Consider the following 18,980-nt stretch of genomic DNA (forward strand, 5'->3'; position numbering starts at 1 on the left):
TAACAAATATCAAAGACAAAAAAAATCCACAAAACTTCAATAATATTATCTAGCATGTTCTATATTTAACCATATGGTTAAATGCAACAGATTTGGCTTTGCGGTATACTGATATACTTTTAAGTGTTTATAACTCAATAAATGTTTAAAATGTAAATGTTACATCTGTAATAAGAGAAGGAAATAAAACAATTAGCTTTGCTAGAAAGAAAAAGGGAATTTCAAAAATCTATCCAAACCATCAGTCTGAGTATCCAAGAGGTCAGTAAAGACTTGAACATCGATATCAGTTAGGTTTTTATAGTGGCCAGCATTGTGCAGAACAAAACTGGCATTGCTTTTTTTTTTTTTTTTTTGAAATCAATCCAACTACCCTAAATACAGCAGGTTATTTCATTATCTTCAGCCTAATGCCCTACACAACTAATATATATATAGCATACATTTTTAAGAATATATTGCCAAGTCCTAATTCTATAATTATACTAAAAACAGATACATCAAATACCCATTCTGTTTAAAAACAAATACTTGAAATTCAATGATCCCTCAGTAGTCATAATAATTTCACAAATATTAATGTCAAACAAAAGATGTATTTTCATTTAAGAAGATCTAGTAAAGCCTAAGACTTAATTCCAGCTTAAAAACAATGCATTTAAGATAACATTGAAGAGAACATATTTTAATTAAACACTACACTAAACTTTTGTCTGAAGCTTAGTAATAACAACTACAGTATTTAAACTTAAGCCTCTTTTACAGCACTCTCTAAGTGATCTAACCGAAATTGCAGTGATGAGAGGCTAAAGAATACCAAGTACCGTTCAATAGAAGAATGGATAAAGTTGTGGTATGTATACACACACACACATATTACAAAATTACTTGGTCATTAAAAAAGAATGAAATCTTGCCATTTGCAACAACATGGATGAAACTAGACGACAGTATACTAAGTGAAGTAAGTCCAAGAAAGACAAATACCGGGACACCTGGGTGGCTCAGAGGTTGAATGTCTGCCTTTGCTCAGGGCATGATCCCGGGGTCCCAGGATCGAGTCCCATATCGGGCTTCCTGCATGGAGTCTGCTTCTCCCTCTGCCTATGTCTCTGCCTCTCTCTTTCTGTGTCTCTCATGAATAAATAAATAAAATCTTTTAAAAATTTTTAAAAAGACCAATACCATATGATTTCACATTTCACTCGTATGTGTAAACTAAAAAACAAAATAAATGAACAAAGAAAAAACGACTCTTAATTACAGAGAACAAACTGGTAGTTGTCAGAGAGATGTGTGGGTGGGTGTAGCTGGGTGAAATAAAGGGAATTAAGAGGTACATACCTCCAATTATAATACTTTACAATGTTGTATGGTGATAGATGGTGAGTAATCAAGGTGAGCAATGAGTAAATGTATAGAATTGTCCAATCAATATGTTGTGCATCTGAAACTAATATAATATTGTATGTTAATTATACTTCAATAAAAATAAAATATTTCAATCTGATTAAAATATTGAGAATTAGATTTAATAAGTAATTAATCATTTCTGTTTCACTTGGCCATGTTGGTTCCATAATTATTAAGGGTATGGACTTTCTTAGAAAAGAACTTTAAATGTAAGAACTTCAACTTTGATTTTCTCTATTAGTCTAAGCAGTATAATACTATAAAGCATTATATTTAACTAACCTAACCTGAGCTATAAGACTACTTTTTAAAAGGCTATATGTGTTTTGTAAACTGCAAAGCACCACTGTAATGTGTCAGTTTTACCATGACTTTGAGATGGAATACATGTAGAAATGTCAGGTGGTTTGGAGACATCAAACTGGACTTTAGGAAAGAGGTAGGGCTTGAAATAGATTTGGCAATCATCCTAAATTTAGATGCAATAACTGAAATTAGAACAGACAGAATTTCCAAGGAGTAACTGATTGCCCCAATATCGTGGAATATACTGCTTTCCACACCACAGATACTCAATAAATGTTCACTAAATGACTAACATTAAAAATTGATAACAAACCTCTTATACTGCTATGGTTCTACATTCTTTAGGTACTGCTGCTTTTGTGGGATGAATTTATTATTTTTTTAACATATAAAACGATGAAAACTATGCAGGACAAAGTAAACTGCCCTGACTGCTCTAGACACATCTGTTTTTAATCTACCCTAAAAGAACCACTACTATGATCCACTGAAACTCATGAAAAATACCCAGAATTCTTAAAAGTCTCAAACATCTTGGCATCTAATTAAACTCTCTCCCCCTCCACTACAATCAGCACTTTCTTTTATATTAGTGCATGATTTCCTACACTAATTCCAAAAATTGATACAGTTCCATCTATTATTTTCCATTGCAATATTTATACTGTATTTCAGCTACAATAAGGGTTAGAGATTATTATAAACTAGTGTTGATTCTTAACCAACATTTATATCATTTAAGTTAGGCATTCCATATTCCAACTAATTAAAAATGAAATTTTCACAACAAAGCCCATTTGTTACTTGACTACTTCAGGGTTTTTTTGTTGTTTTATTTTTTGGTTTTGAAAACTTATTTTCTGTTCATGAGAATAGGAAAACCATTAGTAAACTATGATTAAACTTCCACTCAGAAAACAATAGCCAAGGTAACATGGAAAAAATGCTAGATTTCAAAGCATGGCAGGGTCACAGGAGCTGGAGAAGGTGGAATAGATGGTGCAAAAATATGAAGTAGGACCAAGGTAGCAACAAGCTCAGAGCAGGACAGAATCAGGCACAGATAGCTACGTGATACAAAGAAAAAAAAAAAGGATAGTAAAAATATACTCATATTTTTAGGCATCAGGTTCAAAAAGAACAATAATATGAGTATATAGGATTGTATTTAGCAAAATTTAAGGAATATGCAATTAGTCTCTCTGTATTTGGAACTTCAAGAGAGCATATTTAATTGAAAAGCCTAGTTTTGAGGCAAGTCTAATGTTATTTACTATGCTCTTCTATTTCTTTTTAATTTTTTGTTTGTCTTCAATGTATGGGATTTGGTCTGTTTCTTTCTACTTACTCCCTGCCCTATATCTAACCTCTTAAGACCATGATCCTTACTGGTTTTCTGCTTTTTCATGCTACATTAACTTTGCTTCCTATAAAACCAATACAACACTGTACCATCCAAAGACTTAGGGATCTCCTCTGAAGTTACACTGACCTAATATCAAAGTTAAGGACTGAAAGATAACCAAAGACAGTAGCATTCTTCCCAGGCTCCCTGCCCCCACGCCCCGTATTAAATTATCCTCTAAAGCCCTCACACCTGAACAGATGATTTTCAAAAATGCATGGGTTCATTCAGAATGTTCATCATATAGATGTTAAAATAGACACTATATAGAAAGGCTAAAAATTTCATTTTTTTAAAATGTTTTTTTAAGGGTTTTATTTATTTGACAGAGAGAGCTGGGAGGGTGGGCCATAAGCAGGGGCAGTGGCAGACAGACAGAAAGGAGAAGCAGGCTCCCCACTGAGCAGGGAACCCTATGTGGGGTCCTGCGATCATGACTGGAGCCGAAGGCAAATACTTAACTGACTGAGCCACCCAGGCACCTCAAGAAGTTCATTTAATAAACTATAAATAACATGAATTTTAATAAGGTTCATTAGAATTTTTCTCTTGATAAAATTCATAGTGTCCATGCAGGAGAATGTCAGAATGGATTCTGTGCTCCAGTACAAAAGTATCCTTGTGCTATAGTACTGAGCATTTTTAACCTATATTTAAAGAATATTTTAACTGAATTATAAATTTCTGGCTACTATCTCTTTATAAAACAAATGTTCACACTTCAAATAATAAAATTATGAAAATTGGGTTTATGGTCCCAGATGCTATTTTCAATCAATTAAAATTAGTATTATTCTATGACAGGATGAAGAAAATTAGTACTTACTTTTGATACCAAATCAATATTAAACCTCCTGCCTTCTTTAATAATTTGTGAGTAAGTAATCCTAGTTTTCTTTGGTTGCAATGCAGTGCCTTCTGTTGTAGGCACATTTTTACTTGTTTCTTCTTCTGAAGCTGACTTCATACAAGTTTTATCATCATGTTTTTCTGTTTCTCCTGTTACCTTCACATTGCTTATTTCTAGGGCAGTCTCTAGATCACTGCTTGGAGTTTGTTCTGTGAGCATTTCACAGCTCGCAATGCATAGTGACTCATCTTCTGAAGGCAGATAGGCAGAATGTACAGCTTCTGTAGGGTTCTCAGATATCACAGAAGCATGATTTTTCTGCAGTGCACCAGCTTCTTCAACTTCTTCATGCAAATCCTGACTAATGAGAAATGATAACAACACACTTTTGATAATTATACTGGCTACATTTTTTATTATTTTAATGGTGTTTTTTATTTCTTTATCCCATTTATATTACCAAGTCTAGTATACATTTTGTCGTATATGAACCACACACTAAACATTCATCTGTTAAGGTTTCAACACAATATGAAATACAATTAATATTTGAAAAATACACATAGAGATTTCAGAGTTTAGCAGAGCCTGTCACATGTATACTTTTAAGAATTTACTAAAGACAGAGGAATTGTATTTTAGAAACAAATCAAAAGTGCTTATGAGCACAGCCTTCAGAATAAACAGGACAATGTTCAAACCCTGAACCTGTGATTAGGTAACTCTGTGAATTTAGAAAACTTACTTATCCTATGACCTAAGTTATCCATCTATAACATATGGGTAACAGCATCTACCTCATGATTTAAGCTTCATAGTGTCACATGCAAAGAACCTATCACAGTGCCTAGCACATAGTAAATACTCAACAATGGTAGTTATCAAAGATTATTATTATTAATAATGTGACAGAGCTAGAATAAGTGCAATAAAGTTTAAGTTGGTTTGTCACAATGTGGTATATAAGAGGATCCTTCTGTATTCTTTCCTGCTTTATTTTGGTTTATTTATTTATTTATTTTTATTTTGTTTTTATTTTGTTTTAGTGTGTATTACTCTACTGGAAGTCTCAATTCCACAGTTAATACTAGGGTTAACATTCTCAGTCCATATTGCCTTGACTGATAAAACAGGCTCCTGTTCAATCTATCTGCATTATGCATTTCACTCCTGTTCAATCTATCTGCATTATGCATTCCACACCATATTACCTACATTTCATTGAGTTGCCCTACTGTGCAACACTAAAAAATGTCAATGATAGGCCGTGGGAAATAAACACCTGCTAAGTGATTGCTCAAGAAACTTAAAGCAGCTCTTCCTTATATGATCTCTAAACACTACCTCATAAAATCTTCTTCCTGCCTCTAACCCATATCATCTTTATCAACTATTTTCTGGTTTCATCTCTCTTGTTTTCAGACATAGCATCTCTCCTAATCTATCAACTCTAATCTCCACGTTTTGAACCATATTATTTGTGTCTCCTGGGCTTTTCATCCCACTCCCCATATCATCATAATTCTCCCATTCCCAAAAGTAAGCACATATTTTAACAATCTATCCACTGTAAGAAAAATTTTAAATATTTCCCAAAAAACTTCCTTAAACCAACCGTACTTATCATTCTATTACTCCATGTCCCCACAATACACACATGCAATTTACCTTGCATTTATTTATCCATTCTTTTCAATATTCCTTTGGTTGGCCAGTATATACTTTATCTTCTGAAGCAGACTTCAACTACCTTTAAGGAAAGACCTAAACATCTCTACTTACATGTGCCTCAAAACACTTAATGCACTGCTCTACAGACATGCTATCTAATCAACTCTTGAAGAATATATTGTTTGGGGGTGGGGCAAGATGGCAGAGACTAGGGGTCCTCAACTAACCTGGCCCCACGAACTTACCTAGATAACTTTCAAAACATCCTGAACATCAACGAATTCTACCTGAGATTTAAAGAGAGAACAGCCGGAAAGCTACAGAGAGAAGGGTTTTCACTTCTAGCAAGGTAGGAAGGGGCAGAAAAAAATAAAAAAGAATCAAGTGGGGGAGGGTCACCTCGAGGAACTGGGCTAAGGGCTAAAGTCAGGCAGAGAAAGCCTCCAGGAAAGGAAAGCTGAGCCCTCGAGAAGCAGGAACTTTAGAAGCAGGAACTTTAAAATCCGTACTGGATTCATCCTGGACAGAAAAACTCTCAGCAGGGAAACTGGGCAGAATCACAAGAGGGGCAGTAAAGCCTCCAGTTTCCTGGAGTCACTAATAGAGGAAGTGCACCCTGGGGAAAGCTCACCAGAATCTGTGGGCCGATCTCAAAGGCATGGAGATCACACCCGGCTGGATATGTGGGAGACGCCTGGCAGGCGGCTAAAGATGGAAGGGTCTGCACCCTGCCTCCTTCCAGACAATGTGGTTCTAGCAGCACAAGGCCCCAGACCCCAGGGCTGGAGCAGACATAGCCCACCATCCTGCACTCCCCCTGGGACAGGCAGAAGCGGGGAGGGCCAGGACATCGAGGACTCTCCCACCACTGGGCGCCCTGAAAGCTGTACAGATCAGGGCACCCGCGCCACACTGGGAGGGTCTAGGCCAATGTGGACTCGGAGACTGAGTTAGTTACTAGCAGGAAGCTAACTCCAGAGCTGAAAATCTGGCCACCACCAGTGTTGGTTTCCTCCTTGTTTCACCCTGTGCCTGGAAGAGGTGGGGCCTCCAGAGAACAAAGGCCTCACAGGTTAAACAGCTCCCATTGAGCCCTGCACTGAGAGGGGCGGGGCATCTCCCCCAGGTGCACACACCTGAGAATCAGCACAGGAGATTCCTCCCCCAGAAGACAAGCGGGAAGGCCAGGGGAAGAGTAAGTTCTTGACCAAGCAGCGCTGGAAAGCTCCAGGGGAAGTCAGGGATTTATAGTATATAACTAGGGGATCCCTGGGTGGTGCAGCGGTTTAGCGCCTGCCTTTGGTCCAGGGTGCGATCCTGGAGACCCGGGATCGAATTCCACGTCGGGCTCCCAGTGCATGGAGCCTGCTTCTCCCTCTAAGTCTCTGCCTCTCTCTCTCTCTGTGTGACTATCATCAAAAAAAAAATTGGGATCCCTGGGTGGCGCAGCGGTTTAGCGCCTGCCTTTGGCCCAGGGCGCGATCCTGGAGACCCAGGATCGAATCCCATGTCCTCCCAGTGCATGGAGCCTGCCTGTGTCTCTGCCTCTCTCTCTCTCACTGTGTGCCTATCATAAATAAATAAAAATTTAAAAAAAATTAAAAAAAAAATTTATAGTATATAACTAGAGGGTTCCCCTTCTTTTTTAATCTTTCCCTCTTTTTCCATTAGAACTCGTTTTTATATCAGACTAAAAATTTCAAATATTTTCTCTTTTCCCACCTTAACTACAATATTTTACCATCTCTTCACTTTTAAGTTTCTTCCTTTTTGACTTTCATATATCTACAATTAAATATCTTAGATATATTTTCCACTTCTAGATTCCCTTCAACTCAGTTAAATTTTGGTAGATATATGAGACGTGGGTTGTTTTGTGTTTTTTATTTTTGCTGCCTCATTTTGTTATACAATGGAGGAAGTTAATACCTTCTAAAACATGACCTGCATGTACCCAGAAGCAAGTGCAATACTGGGCTGGTTCAGTCTGTGAGATTATATTCTCTTTACATTCCCATTCTGCCCCCATCTTTTATCTCGTTTATGTTTTGGTGGTCAGTGTTGGGGCTTGGAACAAATATTGCTGGTTTATATAAATTTGGGACTGAGCATCTTCTAACGTACAGAACTTAACACACAGAACTAAGAGGATCACCATCTAGAGCCCCTCAGGTAGACTAATTCTCCCTCCACTACAACTTCCTCACCACCACCATCTCCCAGGTCCCTGCCTTTTCTTTTTTTTCCTCCTTACTTTTGTTTATGGCATTTCTTTGGGGTTTCTGTCCTCTTATTTTTTACCACTTTGTTTTAAAATCTGTTTTTACTTAGGTGGTCCTTTTGGTTTAGTTTGTTCTGATCTTTCTTTGCATTTTCTGATCTCTAACCTCCTCAGAATAATCTAGGGTGAAATTTACTTAGGTCGTGGTTGATACTCTTGATGTAGCCCAATCATACAGCCACTCTGCACTGAACAACATGACTAGAAGGAAGATCTCACAACAAAAGAAAGAATCAGAAACAGAACTCTCTGCCACAGAGTAACAGAATATGGATTACAAATTCGAAGGCAGAAAGCCAATTCAGAAGCACAATATTAAAGCCTGGCTCTGGAAAAAACTATACGGGATTCTAGAGACTTTGTTACTGTAGAATTAGGATCTAATCAGGCCAAAATTAAAAATCAATTAAATGAAATGAAATCCTAACTGGAGGTCCTAAGAACTAGGGTTAATAAGGTGGCAAAAAGAGTGAGCATTAGAAGACAAGTTGATGGCAAGGAAGGAAGCTGAGGAAAAAAGAGAAAAACAATTAAAAGACCATGAGGAAAGGTTAGGGGAAATAAATGATAGCCTCAGAAGGAAAAGTCTACCTTTAATTGGAGTACCAGAGGGCTCTGAAGGGACAAAGGGCCAGAAAGCATATTTGAACAAACGATAGCTGAAAACATCCCTAATCTGTGGAGGAAAACAGGCATTCAGATCCAGGAGACAGAGGTACACCCCCAAAAATCAATAAAAACCTTTCAACACCTCGACATTTAATAGTGAAACTTGAAAATTCCAAAGATAAAGAAACAATCCTTAAAGCAGCAAGAGACACGAGATCCCTACCTTATATGGGGAAGAATATCAGATTAACAACAGACCTCCCCACAGAGACCTGGCAGGCCAGAAAGGGCTTGGCAGGATATATTCAGGGTCCTAAATGAGAAGAACATGCAGCCAAGAATACTTTATTCAGCAAGGCTCTCATTCAGGATAGGAGAGGTAAAGAGCTTCCAAAATAGGCAGAAACTGAAAGAATATGTGACCACCAAAAGAGCTCTGCAAGAAATATTAAAGGGGACCCTGTAAAAGAAAGAGGAAACCCAAAGAAATAATTCACAAAAAAGGGACTGAATAGATAATGCAATGGCACTAAATTCATATCTTTCAATAGTTACTCTGAACGTGATCACATCAAAAGACGCAGGGTTTCAGACTGGATAAGAAAGCAACACCCAACTACTTGCTGTCTAAAGAAACTCAATTTATTTTTTATTTTTATTTATTTTTATTATTTTTATTGGAGTTCAATTTTCCAACATATAGCATAACACCCAGTGCTCAACCCATCAAGTGCGCTCCTCACTGCCCGTCACCTAGTCACCCCGACCCCCGCCCACCTCCCTTCCTACCACCCCTTATTCGAGTTCCAGTTAGGAGTCTCTCATGTTCTGTCTCCCTTTCTGATATTTCCCAGTCATTTTTGCTCCTTTCCCCTTTATTCCCTTTCACTATTTTTTAAATTCGCCAAATGAATGAGACCATATAATGTTTGCCCTTCTACAATTGACTTATTTCACCCAACCGAATAACCTCCAGTTCCGTCCACGTCGAAGCAAATGGTATTTGTCATTTCAAATGGCTGAGTAATATTCCACTGTATACATATACCACATCTTCTCTATCCATTCATCTTTCGATGGACACCGAGGTTCCTTTCACAGTTTGGCTATTGTGGACACTGCTGCTAGAAACATCGGGGTGGAGGTGTCCCGGCGTTTCACTGCCTCTGTATCATTGGGGTAAATCCCCAGCAATGCAATTGCTGGGTCGTAGGGCACATCTATCTTTAACTCTTTGAGGAACCTCCACACAGTTTTCCAGAGTGGCTGCACCGTTTCACATTCCCACCAGGAGTGCAAGAGGGTTCCCCTTTATCCACATCCTCTCCAACATTTGTTGTTTCCTGCCTTGTTAATTTTCCCCATTCTCACTGGGGTGAGGTGCTATCTCATTGTGGTTTTGAGTTGTATTTCCCTGATGGCAAGTGATGCGGTGCATTTTCTCATGTGCTTGTGGGCCATGTCTATGTCTTCCTCTGTGAGATTTCTGTTCATGTCTTTTGCCCATTTCATGATTGGATTGTTTGTTTCTTTGCTGTTGAGTTTAATAAGTTCTTTAAACATCTTGGTACTAGTCCTTTATCTGATAGGTTATTTGCAAATATCTTCTCCCATTCTGTACGTTGTCTTTTAGTTTCGTTGACTGTTTCTTTTGCTGTGCAAAAGCTTTTGATCTTGATGAAGTTAATAGTTAATTTTTGCTTTTGTTTCTCTTGCCTTCATGGATGTATCTTGCAAGAAGTTACTGTGGCCAAGTTCAAAAAGGGTGTTGCCTGTGTTCTCCTCTAGGATTTTGATGTAATCTTGGAGAAACTCAATTTAGACCTAAGGACACCTCCAGCCTGAAAATGAAAGGTTGTAGAACCATTTACCATTCAAATGGTCCTCAAAAGAAAGCAGGGGTAGCAATCATCTTATCAGATAAATTAAAGTTTATCCCAAAGACAGTAGGAAGAGATGAAGAGGGACACTATATCATACTTTAAGGGTCTATCCAACAAGACCTAAGAATCATGAATATTTATGCCCCTACTGTGGGAGCTGCCAAGTATATCAATCAATTAATAACCAAAAAAAAGACATACCTAGATAATAATACACTAAGAGTAGGAGACTTCAACACAGCACTTTCTGCAAATGACACATTTTCTAATAAGCACATTGCCACCAAAGATACAAGAGCTTTAAATGATACACTGGACCAGATGGATTTCACAAAATTTTCCAACTGAACGCAACTGAATACACATTTTTCTCAAGTGCACATGGAACTTTCTCCAGAATAGACCACATACTGGGTCACAAATCAGGTCTCAACTGATCAAAATACTGGGATTGTCCCCTGCAGATTTTCAGACCATAATGTTTGAAAGTAGAACTCAATAACAGGAAGAAATTTGAAAGAAACTCAAAAACGTGGAGGTTAAAGAGGATCCTGCTAAAACATGAACGGGTCAACCAGGAAAGTAGAGAAGAATTAAAAAGATTCATGGAAACTAATGAAAATGAAGAATCACTGCTCAAAATCTTTGGGATACAGCAAAAGCAGTCCTGAGGGGGAAACACATCTCAATACAAGCATCCATCCAAAAACTGGAAAGAACTCAAATACAAAAGCTAACCTTACACCTAAAGGAGCTGGAGAAAAAACAGCAAATAAAACCTTCACCCAGCAGAAGAAGAGAGTTAATAAGGATTGGAACAGAACTCAATGAAATAGAGATCAGAAGAAATGTGGAACATATCAACAAAACCAGGAGTTGGTTGTTGAAAGAATGGGGTAGACAAACCATTAGCCAGCCTTATTAAAAAATAAAAAAAGACTCAAATTAATAAAATCATGAATGAAAGAGGAGAGATCACAACCAACACCAAGGAAATACAAACAATTTCAAAAACATATTATGAACAGCTATACGCCAATAAATTAGGCAATCTAGAACAAATGCATGCATTTCTGGAAAACCAGAAACTACCAAAATTGGAACAGGAAGAAACAGAAAACCTGAGCAGGCCAATCACCAGGGAGGAAATTGAAGCAGTCATCAAAAACCTCCTAAGACACAAAAGTCCAGGGCCAGATGGCTTCCCAGGGGAATTCTATCAAACATTTAAAGAAGAAAACATACCTATTCTACTAAAGCTGTTCCGAAGGACATTAAGGGATGGAATACTTCCAATCTCAATCTATGAGGCCAGCATCACCTTAATTCCAAAACCAGACATAGACCCCACCAAAAAGGAGAATTATAGACCAATATCCCTGATTAACACGGATGCAAAAATTATCAACCAGATACTAGTCAATAGGATCCTACACTACATTCAGAGGATTATTCACCCTGATTAAGTGGAATTTACCCCTGGGATGCAAGGCTGGCTCAACACTCATAAAGCAATCAATGTGATAGATCATTATCAACGAGAAAAACCAAGAACCCTATGATCCTCTCCATAGATGCAGAGAAAGCATTTGACAAAATACAGCATCCATTCCTGATCAAAACTCTTCAGAGTGTAGGGATAGAGGGAACATTCCTCAGCATCTTCAAAGCCATCAATGAAAAGCCCACAGCAAATATCACTGTCAATAGGGTAAAAGTGAGAGCCTTTCCCCTATGATTATGATCATGATAGGAATGTCCACTCTCACCATTGTTATCCACGATAGTATTACAAGTCCTCTACTCGGGGATTCCTGGGTAGATCAGCGGTTTAGCATCTGCCATCGGCCAGGGAATGATCCTGGAGTCCGGGGATCAAGTCCCACATCGGGCTCCCTACATGGAGCCTGCTTCTCCCTCTGTCTGCCCCTCTGCGCCGCCCCGCCCTCTGTGTCTCTCATGAATGAATAAATTTTTTTTTTTTAAGAAGTCCTACCCTCAACAATCAAACAAAAAGAACAGGCATTTAAATTAGCAAAGGAGATGCCAAACTCTTGCTCTTTGCAGATGACATGATACTATTCATAGAAACTCCCCCGCAGGATTGCTAAGATTTGTGTGGAATCAGAAAAGACCCCGAATAGCCAGGGGAATATTGAAATAGAAAACCAGAGCCGGGAGCATCACAATGCCAGATTTCAAGTTGTACTACAAAGCTGTGATCATCAAGACAGTGTGCTACTGGCACAAAAACAGACACCTAGATCAATGGAACAGAATAGAGAACCCAGAAATGGGCTCTCAACTCTATGGTCAACTAATATTCGATAAAGCAGGAAAGACTATCCTACTGGAAAAAGGACAGTCTCTTCAATAAACGGTGCTGGGAAAATTGGACAGCTACGTGAAGAATGAAAGTAAACCATTCTCTTATACCATCCACAAAGATAAACTCAAAATGGATGAAAGATCTAAATGTGAGACAAGAATCCATCAAAACCCTAGAGGACAACACAGGCAACACCCTTTTTGAACTTGGCCACAGCGACTTCTTGCAAGATACATCTATGAAGGCAAGGGAAACAATAGCAAAAATGAATTACTGGGACTTCATCAAGATCAAAAGCTCTGCACAGCATAAGAAACAGTCAACAAAGCTAAAAGACAACCTACAGAATGGGAGAAGATATTTGCAAATGACGTATCAGATAAAGGGCTAGTTTCCAAGATCTATAAAGAACTTCTTAAACTCAACACCAAAGAAACAAACAATCCAATCCTGAAATTGGGAAAAGACATGAACAGAAATTTCACAGAGGAAGACATACACATGGCCAACATGCATATGAGAAAATGCTCCGCATCACTTGCCATCAGGAAAATACAAATCAAAGCCACACTAAAATACCACCTCGAGGAAGGGGCAAGATGGTGAAAGAGTTGGGTCTCCAATCACCTGTCTCCACCAAATTACCTAGAAAACCTTCAAATTATCCTGAAAATCTATGAATTTGGCCTGAGAATTAAAGAGAGAACACCTGGAATGCTATAGTGAGAAGAGTTCGCGCTTCTATCAAGGTAGGAAGACGGGGGAAAAAAGAAAGAAACAAAAGGCATCCAAGGGGCAGGGGCCCCGCGAGGAGCCCGGCTGAGGCGGGGCGAGTGTCCACAGGACAGGAGAGCCCCGTCCAGGAGACGCAGAAGCTGCACCAACATTCCCGGGCGGAAAGGGGCTCCCAAGGAGTTGGAGCAGGACCCAGGAGTGCGAGGATGCCATCGGGTTCCCTGGGACAGTAACAGAGCAACTGCGCGCCCAGGAAAGTGTGCCGAGCTCCCTAAGGGCTGCAGCGCACACGGCGGGACCCGGAGCAGCTCGGAGGGGCTCGGGTGGCGGCTCCGCGGAGGGGGCTGCACAGCCTAGGATCCGGCCTCCCCCCGGGACAAGCAGAGGCCGGGAGGGCCCAGGACAGCGAGGACGCTCCTGCCCGGAGCTGAGCAGATCAGCAGCCCCGCCCCGGAGCCTCTAGGCCCTGCAGACGGAGAGCTCCGGAGTTACTGCAGGAGCTGAATCCAGGTTTCCAGAGCTGGCCCCGCCACTGGGGCTGTTGCTCCTGGGGCCTCACGGAATAAACAACCCCCACTGAGCCCTGCACCAGGCAGGGGGCAGAGCAGCTCCCCCAAGTGCTACCACCTGAAAATGAGCACAACAGGCCCCTCCCCCAGAAGACCAGCTAGACGGACAATTTCCAGGGGAAGCCAAGGGACTTAAAGTATACAGAATCAGAAGATACTCCCCCGTGGTTCTTTTTTTCTTTTTTTTTTGTTTTTTGTTTTGTTTTGTTTTTGATTTGTTTCCTTCCCCCACCACCTTTTTTTCCTTTCTTTCTTTCTGTTTCTCTTTTTCTTCTTTTTTTTTTCGTTTTTTTCTTCCTGTTTTTTTTCCTCTTTCTCTTTTGTTTCCTTCTTTCTGTCCTCTCTTTTTCTCCTTTTCCCAATACAACTTGCTTTTGGCCACTCTGCACTGAGCAAAATGACTAGAAGGAAAAATTCACCTCAAAAGAAAGAATCAGAAACAGTCCTCTCTCCCACAGAGTTACAAAATCTGGATTACAATTCAATGTCAGAAAGCCAATTCAGAAGCACCATTACACAGCTACTGATGGTTCTAGAAAAAAGCATAAAGGACTCAAGAGACTTCATGACTGCAGAATTTAGATCTAATCAGGCAGAAATTAAAAATCAATTGAATGAGATGCAATCCAAACTAGAAGTCCTAACGACGAGGGTTAACGAGGTGGAAGAACGAGTGAGTGACATAGAAGACACGTTGATAGCAAAGAGGGAAACTGAGGAAAAAAGAGACAAACAATTAAAAGACCATGAAGATAGATTAAGGGAAATAAACGACAGCCTGAGGAAGAAAAACTTACGTTTAATTGGTGTTCCCAAGGGCGCCGAAAGGGACAGAGGGCCAGAATATGTATTTGAACAAATTCTAGCTGAAAACTTTCCTAATCTGGGAAGGGAAACAGGCATTCAGATCCAGGAAATAGAGAGATCCCCCCTAAAATCAATAAAAACCGTTCAACACCTCGACATTTAACAGTGAGGCTTACAAATTCCAAAGATAAAGAGAAGATCCTTAAAGCAGCAAGAGACAAGAAATCCCTGACTTTTATGGGGAGGAGTATTAGGGTAACAGCAGACCTCTCCACAGAGACCTGGGAGGCCAGAAAGGGCTGACAGGATATATTCAGGGTCCTAAATGAGAAGAACAGGCAACCAAGAATACTTTATCCAGCAAGGCACTAATTCAGAATGGAAGGAGAGATAAAGAGCTTCCAAGACAGGCAGCAACTAAAAGAATATGCGACCTCCAAACCAGCTCTGCAAGAAATTTTAAGGGGGACTCTTAAAATTCCCCTTTAAGAAGAAGTTCAGTGCAACAATCCATAAAAACAAGGACTGAATAGATATCATGATGACACTAAACTCATATCTGTCAATTGTAACTCTGGACGTAGGTGGGCTTAATGACCCCTTCAAAAGGCGCAGGGTTTCAGACTGGATAAAAAAGCAGGACCCATCTATTTGCTGTCTACAAGAGACTCATTTTAGACAGAAGGAGACGTAAAGCCTGAAAATAAAAGGTTGGAGAACCATTTACCATTCGAATGGTCCTCAAAAGAAAGCAGGTGTAGCCATCCTTATATCAGGTAAACTAAAATTTACCCCGAAGACTGTAGTGAGAGATGAAGAGGGACACTATCTCATACTTAAAGGATCTATCCAACAACAGGACTTAACAATCATCAATATATTTGCCCCGAATGTGGGAGCTGCCAAATATATAAATCAATTATTAACCAAAGTGAAGAAATACTTAGATAATAATACACTTATACTTGGTGACTTCAATCTAGCTCTTTCTATACTCGATAGGTCTTCTAAGCACAACATCTCCAGAGAAACGAGAGCTTTAAATGATACACTGGACCAGATGGATTTCACAAACATCTACAGAACTTTACATCCAAACTCAACTGAATACACATTCTTCTCAAGTGCACATGGAACTTTCTCCAGAATAGACCACATACTAGGTCACAAATCGGGTCTGAACCAATACCAAAAGATTGGGATCGTCCCCTGCATATTGTCAGACCATAACGCCTTGAAATTAGAACTAAATCACAACAAGAAGTTTGGAAGGACCTCAAACACGTGGAGGTTAAGACCCTCCTGCTAAAAGATGAAAGGGTCAACCAGGAAATTAAGGAAGAATTAAAAAGATTCATGGAAACTAATGAGAATGAAGATACAACCGTTCAAAGTCTTTGGGATGCAGCAAAAGCACTCCTAAGGGGGAAATACATCGCAATACAAGCATCGATTCAAAAACTGGAAAGAACTCAAATACAAAAGCTAACCTTACACCTAAAGGAGCTAGAAAAAAAAAAAAAAACAGCAAATAGATCCTACACCCAGGAGAAGAATAGAGTTAATAAAGATCGAGCAGAACTCAACCAAATCGAGACCAGAAGAACTGTGGAACAGATCAACAGAACCAGGAGTTGGTTCTTTGAAAGAATTAATAAGATAGATAAACCATTAGCCAGCCTTATTAAAAAGAAGAGAGAGAAGACTCAAATTAATAAAATCATGAGGGATCCCTGGGTGGCGCAGTGGTTTGGCGCCTGCCTTTGGCCCAGGGCGCGATCCTGGAGACCCGGGATCGAATCCCACGTTGGGCTCTCGGTGCATGGAGCCTGCTTCTCCCTCTGCCTATGTCTCTGCCTCTCTCTCTCTGTGACTATCATAAATAAATAAAAATTAAAAAAAAAATAAAAATAAAATCATGAATGAGAAAGGAGAGATCACTACCAACACCAAGGAAATACAAACGATTTTAAAAACATATTATGAACAGCTATATGCAAAAAAATTAGGCAATCTAGAAGAAATGGACGCCTTCCTGGAAAGCCACAAACTACCAAAACTGGAACAGGAAGAAATAGAAAACCTGAGCAGGCGAATAACCAGGGAGGAAATTGAAGCAGTCATCAAAAACCTCCCAAGACACAAGAGTCCAGGGCCAGATGGCTTCCCAAGGGAATTTTATCAAACGTTTAAAGAAGAAACCATACCTATTCTTCTAAAGCTGTTTGGAAAGATAGAAAGAGATGGAGTACCTCCAAATTCGTTCCATGAGGCCAGCATCACCTTACTTCCAAAACCAGACAAAGACCCCACCGAAAAGGAGAATTACAGACCAATATCCCTGATGAATATGGATGCAAAAATTCTCAACAAGATACTGGCCAATAGGATCCAACAGTACATTAAGAAAATTATTCACCGTGACCAAGGAGGATTTATCCCCGGGACACAAGGCTGGTTCAACACCCGTAAAACAATCAATGTGATTCATCATATCAGCAAGAGAAAAACCAAGAACCATATGATCCTCTCATTAGATGCAGGGAAAGCATTTGACAAAATACACCATCCATTTCTGATCAAAACTCTCCAGAGTGTAGGGATAGAGGGAACTTTCCTCAACATCTTAAAAGCCATCTACGAAAAGCCCACAGCAAATATCATTCTCAATGGGGAAGCACTCGGAGCCTTTCCCCTAAGATCAGGAACCAGACAGGGATGTCCACTCTCACCACAGCTATTCAACATAGTATTGGAAGTCCTAGCCTCAGCAATCAGACAACAAAAAGACATTAAAGGCATTCAAATTGGCAAAGAAGAAGTCAAACTCTCCCTCTTCGCCGATGACATGATACTCTACATAGAAAACCCAAAAGTCGCCACCCCAAGATTGCTAGAACTCATACAGCAATTCGGTAGCGTGGCAGGATACAAAATCAATGCCCAGATATCAGTGGCATTTCTATACACTAACAATGAGACTGAAGAAAGAGAAATTAAGGAGTCAATCCCATTTACAATTGCACCCAAAAGCATAAGATACCTAGGAATAAACCTATCCAAAGATGTAAAGGATCAATACCCTAAAAACTATAGAACACTTCTGAAAGAAATTGAGGAAGACACCAAGAGATGGAAAAATATTCCTTGTTCACGGATTGGCAGAATTAATATTGTGAAAATGTCAATGTTATCCAGGGCAATTTACACATTTAATGCAATCCCTATCAAAATACCATGGACTTTCTTCAGAGAGTTAGAACAAATTATTTTAAGATTTGTGTGGAATCAGAAAAGACCCCGAATAGCCAGGGGAATTTTAAAAATGAAAACCATATCTGGGGGCATCACAATGCCAGATTTCAGGTTGTACTACAAAGCTGTGGTCATCAAGACAGTGTGGTAATGGCACAAAAACAGACACATAGATCAATGGAACAGAATAAAGAACCCAGAAGTGGACCCTGAACTTTATGGTCAACTAATATTCGATAAAGGAGGAAAGACTATCCATTGGAAGAAAGACAGTCTCTTCAATAAATGGTGCTGGGAAAATTGGACATCCACATGCAGAAGAATGAAACTAGACCACTCTCTTTCAGCATACACAAAGATAAACTCAAAATGGATGAAAGATCTAAATGTGAGACAAGATTCCATCAAAATCCTAGAGAAGAACACAGGCAACACCCTTTTTGAACTCAGCCACAGTAACTTCTTGCAAGATACATCCACGAAGGCAAAAGAAGCAAAAGCAAAAATGAACTATTGGGACTTCATCAAGATAAGAAGCTTTTGCACAGCAAAGGATACAGTCAACAAAACTAAAAGACAACCTACAGAATGGGAGAAGATATTTGCAAATGACCTATCAGATAAAGGGCTAGTTTCCAAGATCTATAAAGAACTTCTTAAACTCCACCAAAGAAACAAACAATCCAATCATGAAATGGGCAAAAGACATGAACAGAAATCTCACAGAGTAAGACATAGACATGGCCAACATGCACATTAGAAAATGCTCTGCATCACTTTCCATCAGGGAAATACAAATCAAAACCACAATGAGATACTACCTCACTCCAGTGAGAATGGGGAAAATTAACAAGACAGGAAATAACA

At 39.4% G+C, this 18,980-nt stretch overlaps 1 protein-coding gene across 3 annotated transcripts in view; it reads right to left on the reverse strand.

Annotated features, from left to right (window-relative positions):
• Positions 1–18,980, reverse strand: part of CHM (CHM Rab escort protein) — a 244,230-nt gene that overhangs the window by 140,103 nt on the left and 85,147 nt on the right. For all 3 annotated transcript variants that reach the window (XM_038587820.1, XM_038587819.1, XM_038587821.1), the window contains exon 5: positions 3,951–4,335. In XM_038587820.1, the coding sequence (XP_038443748.1) occupies positions 3,951–4,335 (385 nt within the window). The remainder of the gene's footprint in view (positions 1–3,950; positions 4,336–18,980) is intronic.

The sequence above is a fragment of the Canis lupus genome, chromosome X (genome assembly GCF_011100685.1).
Source record: "Canis lupus familiaris isolate Mischka breed German Shepherd chromosome X, alternate assembly UU_Cfam_GSD_1.0, whole genome shotgun sequence".
NCBI lineage: Eukaryota > Metazoa > Chordata > Mammalia > Carnivora > Canidae > Canis > Canis lupus.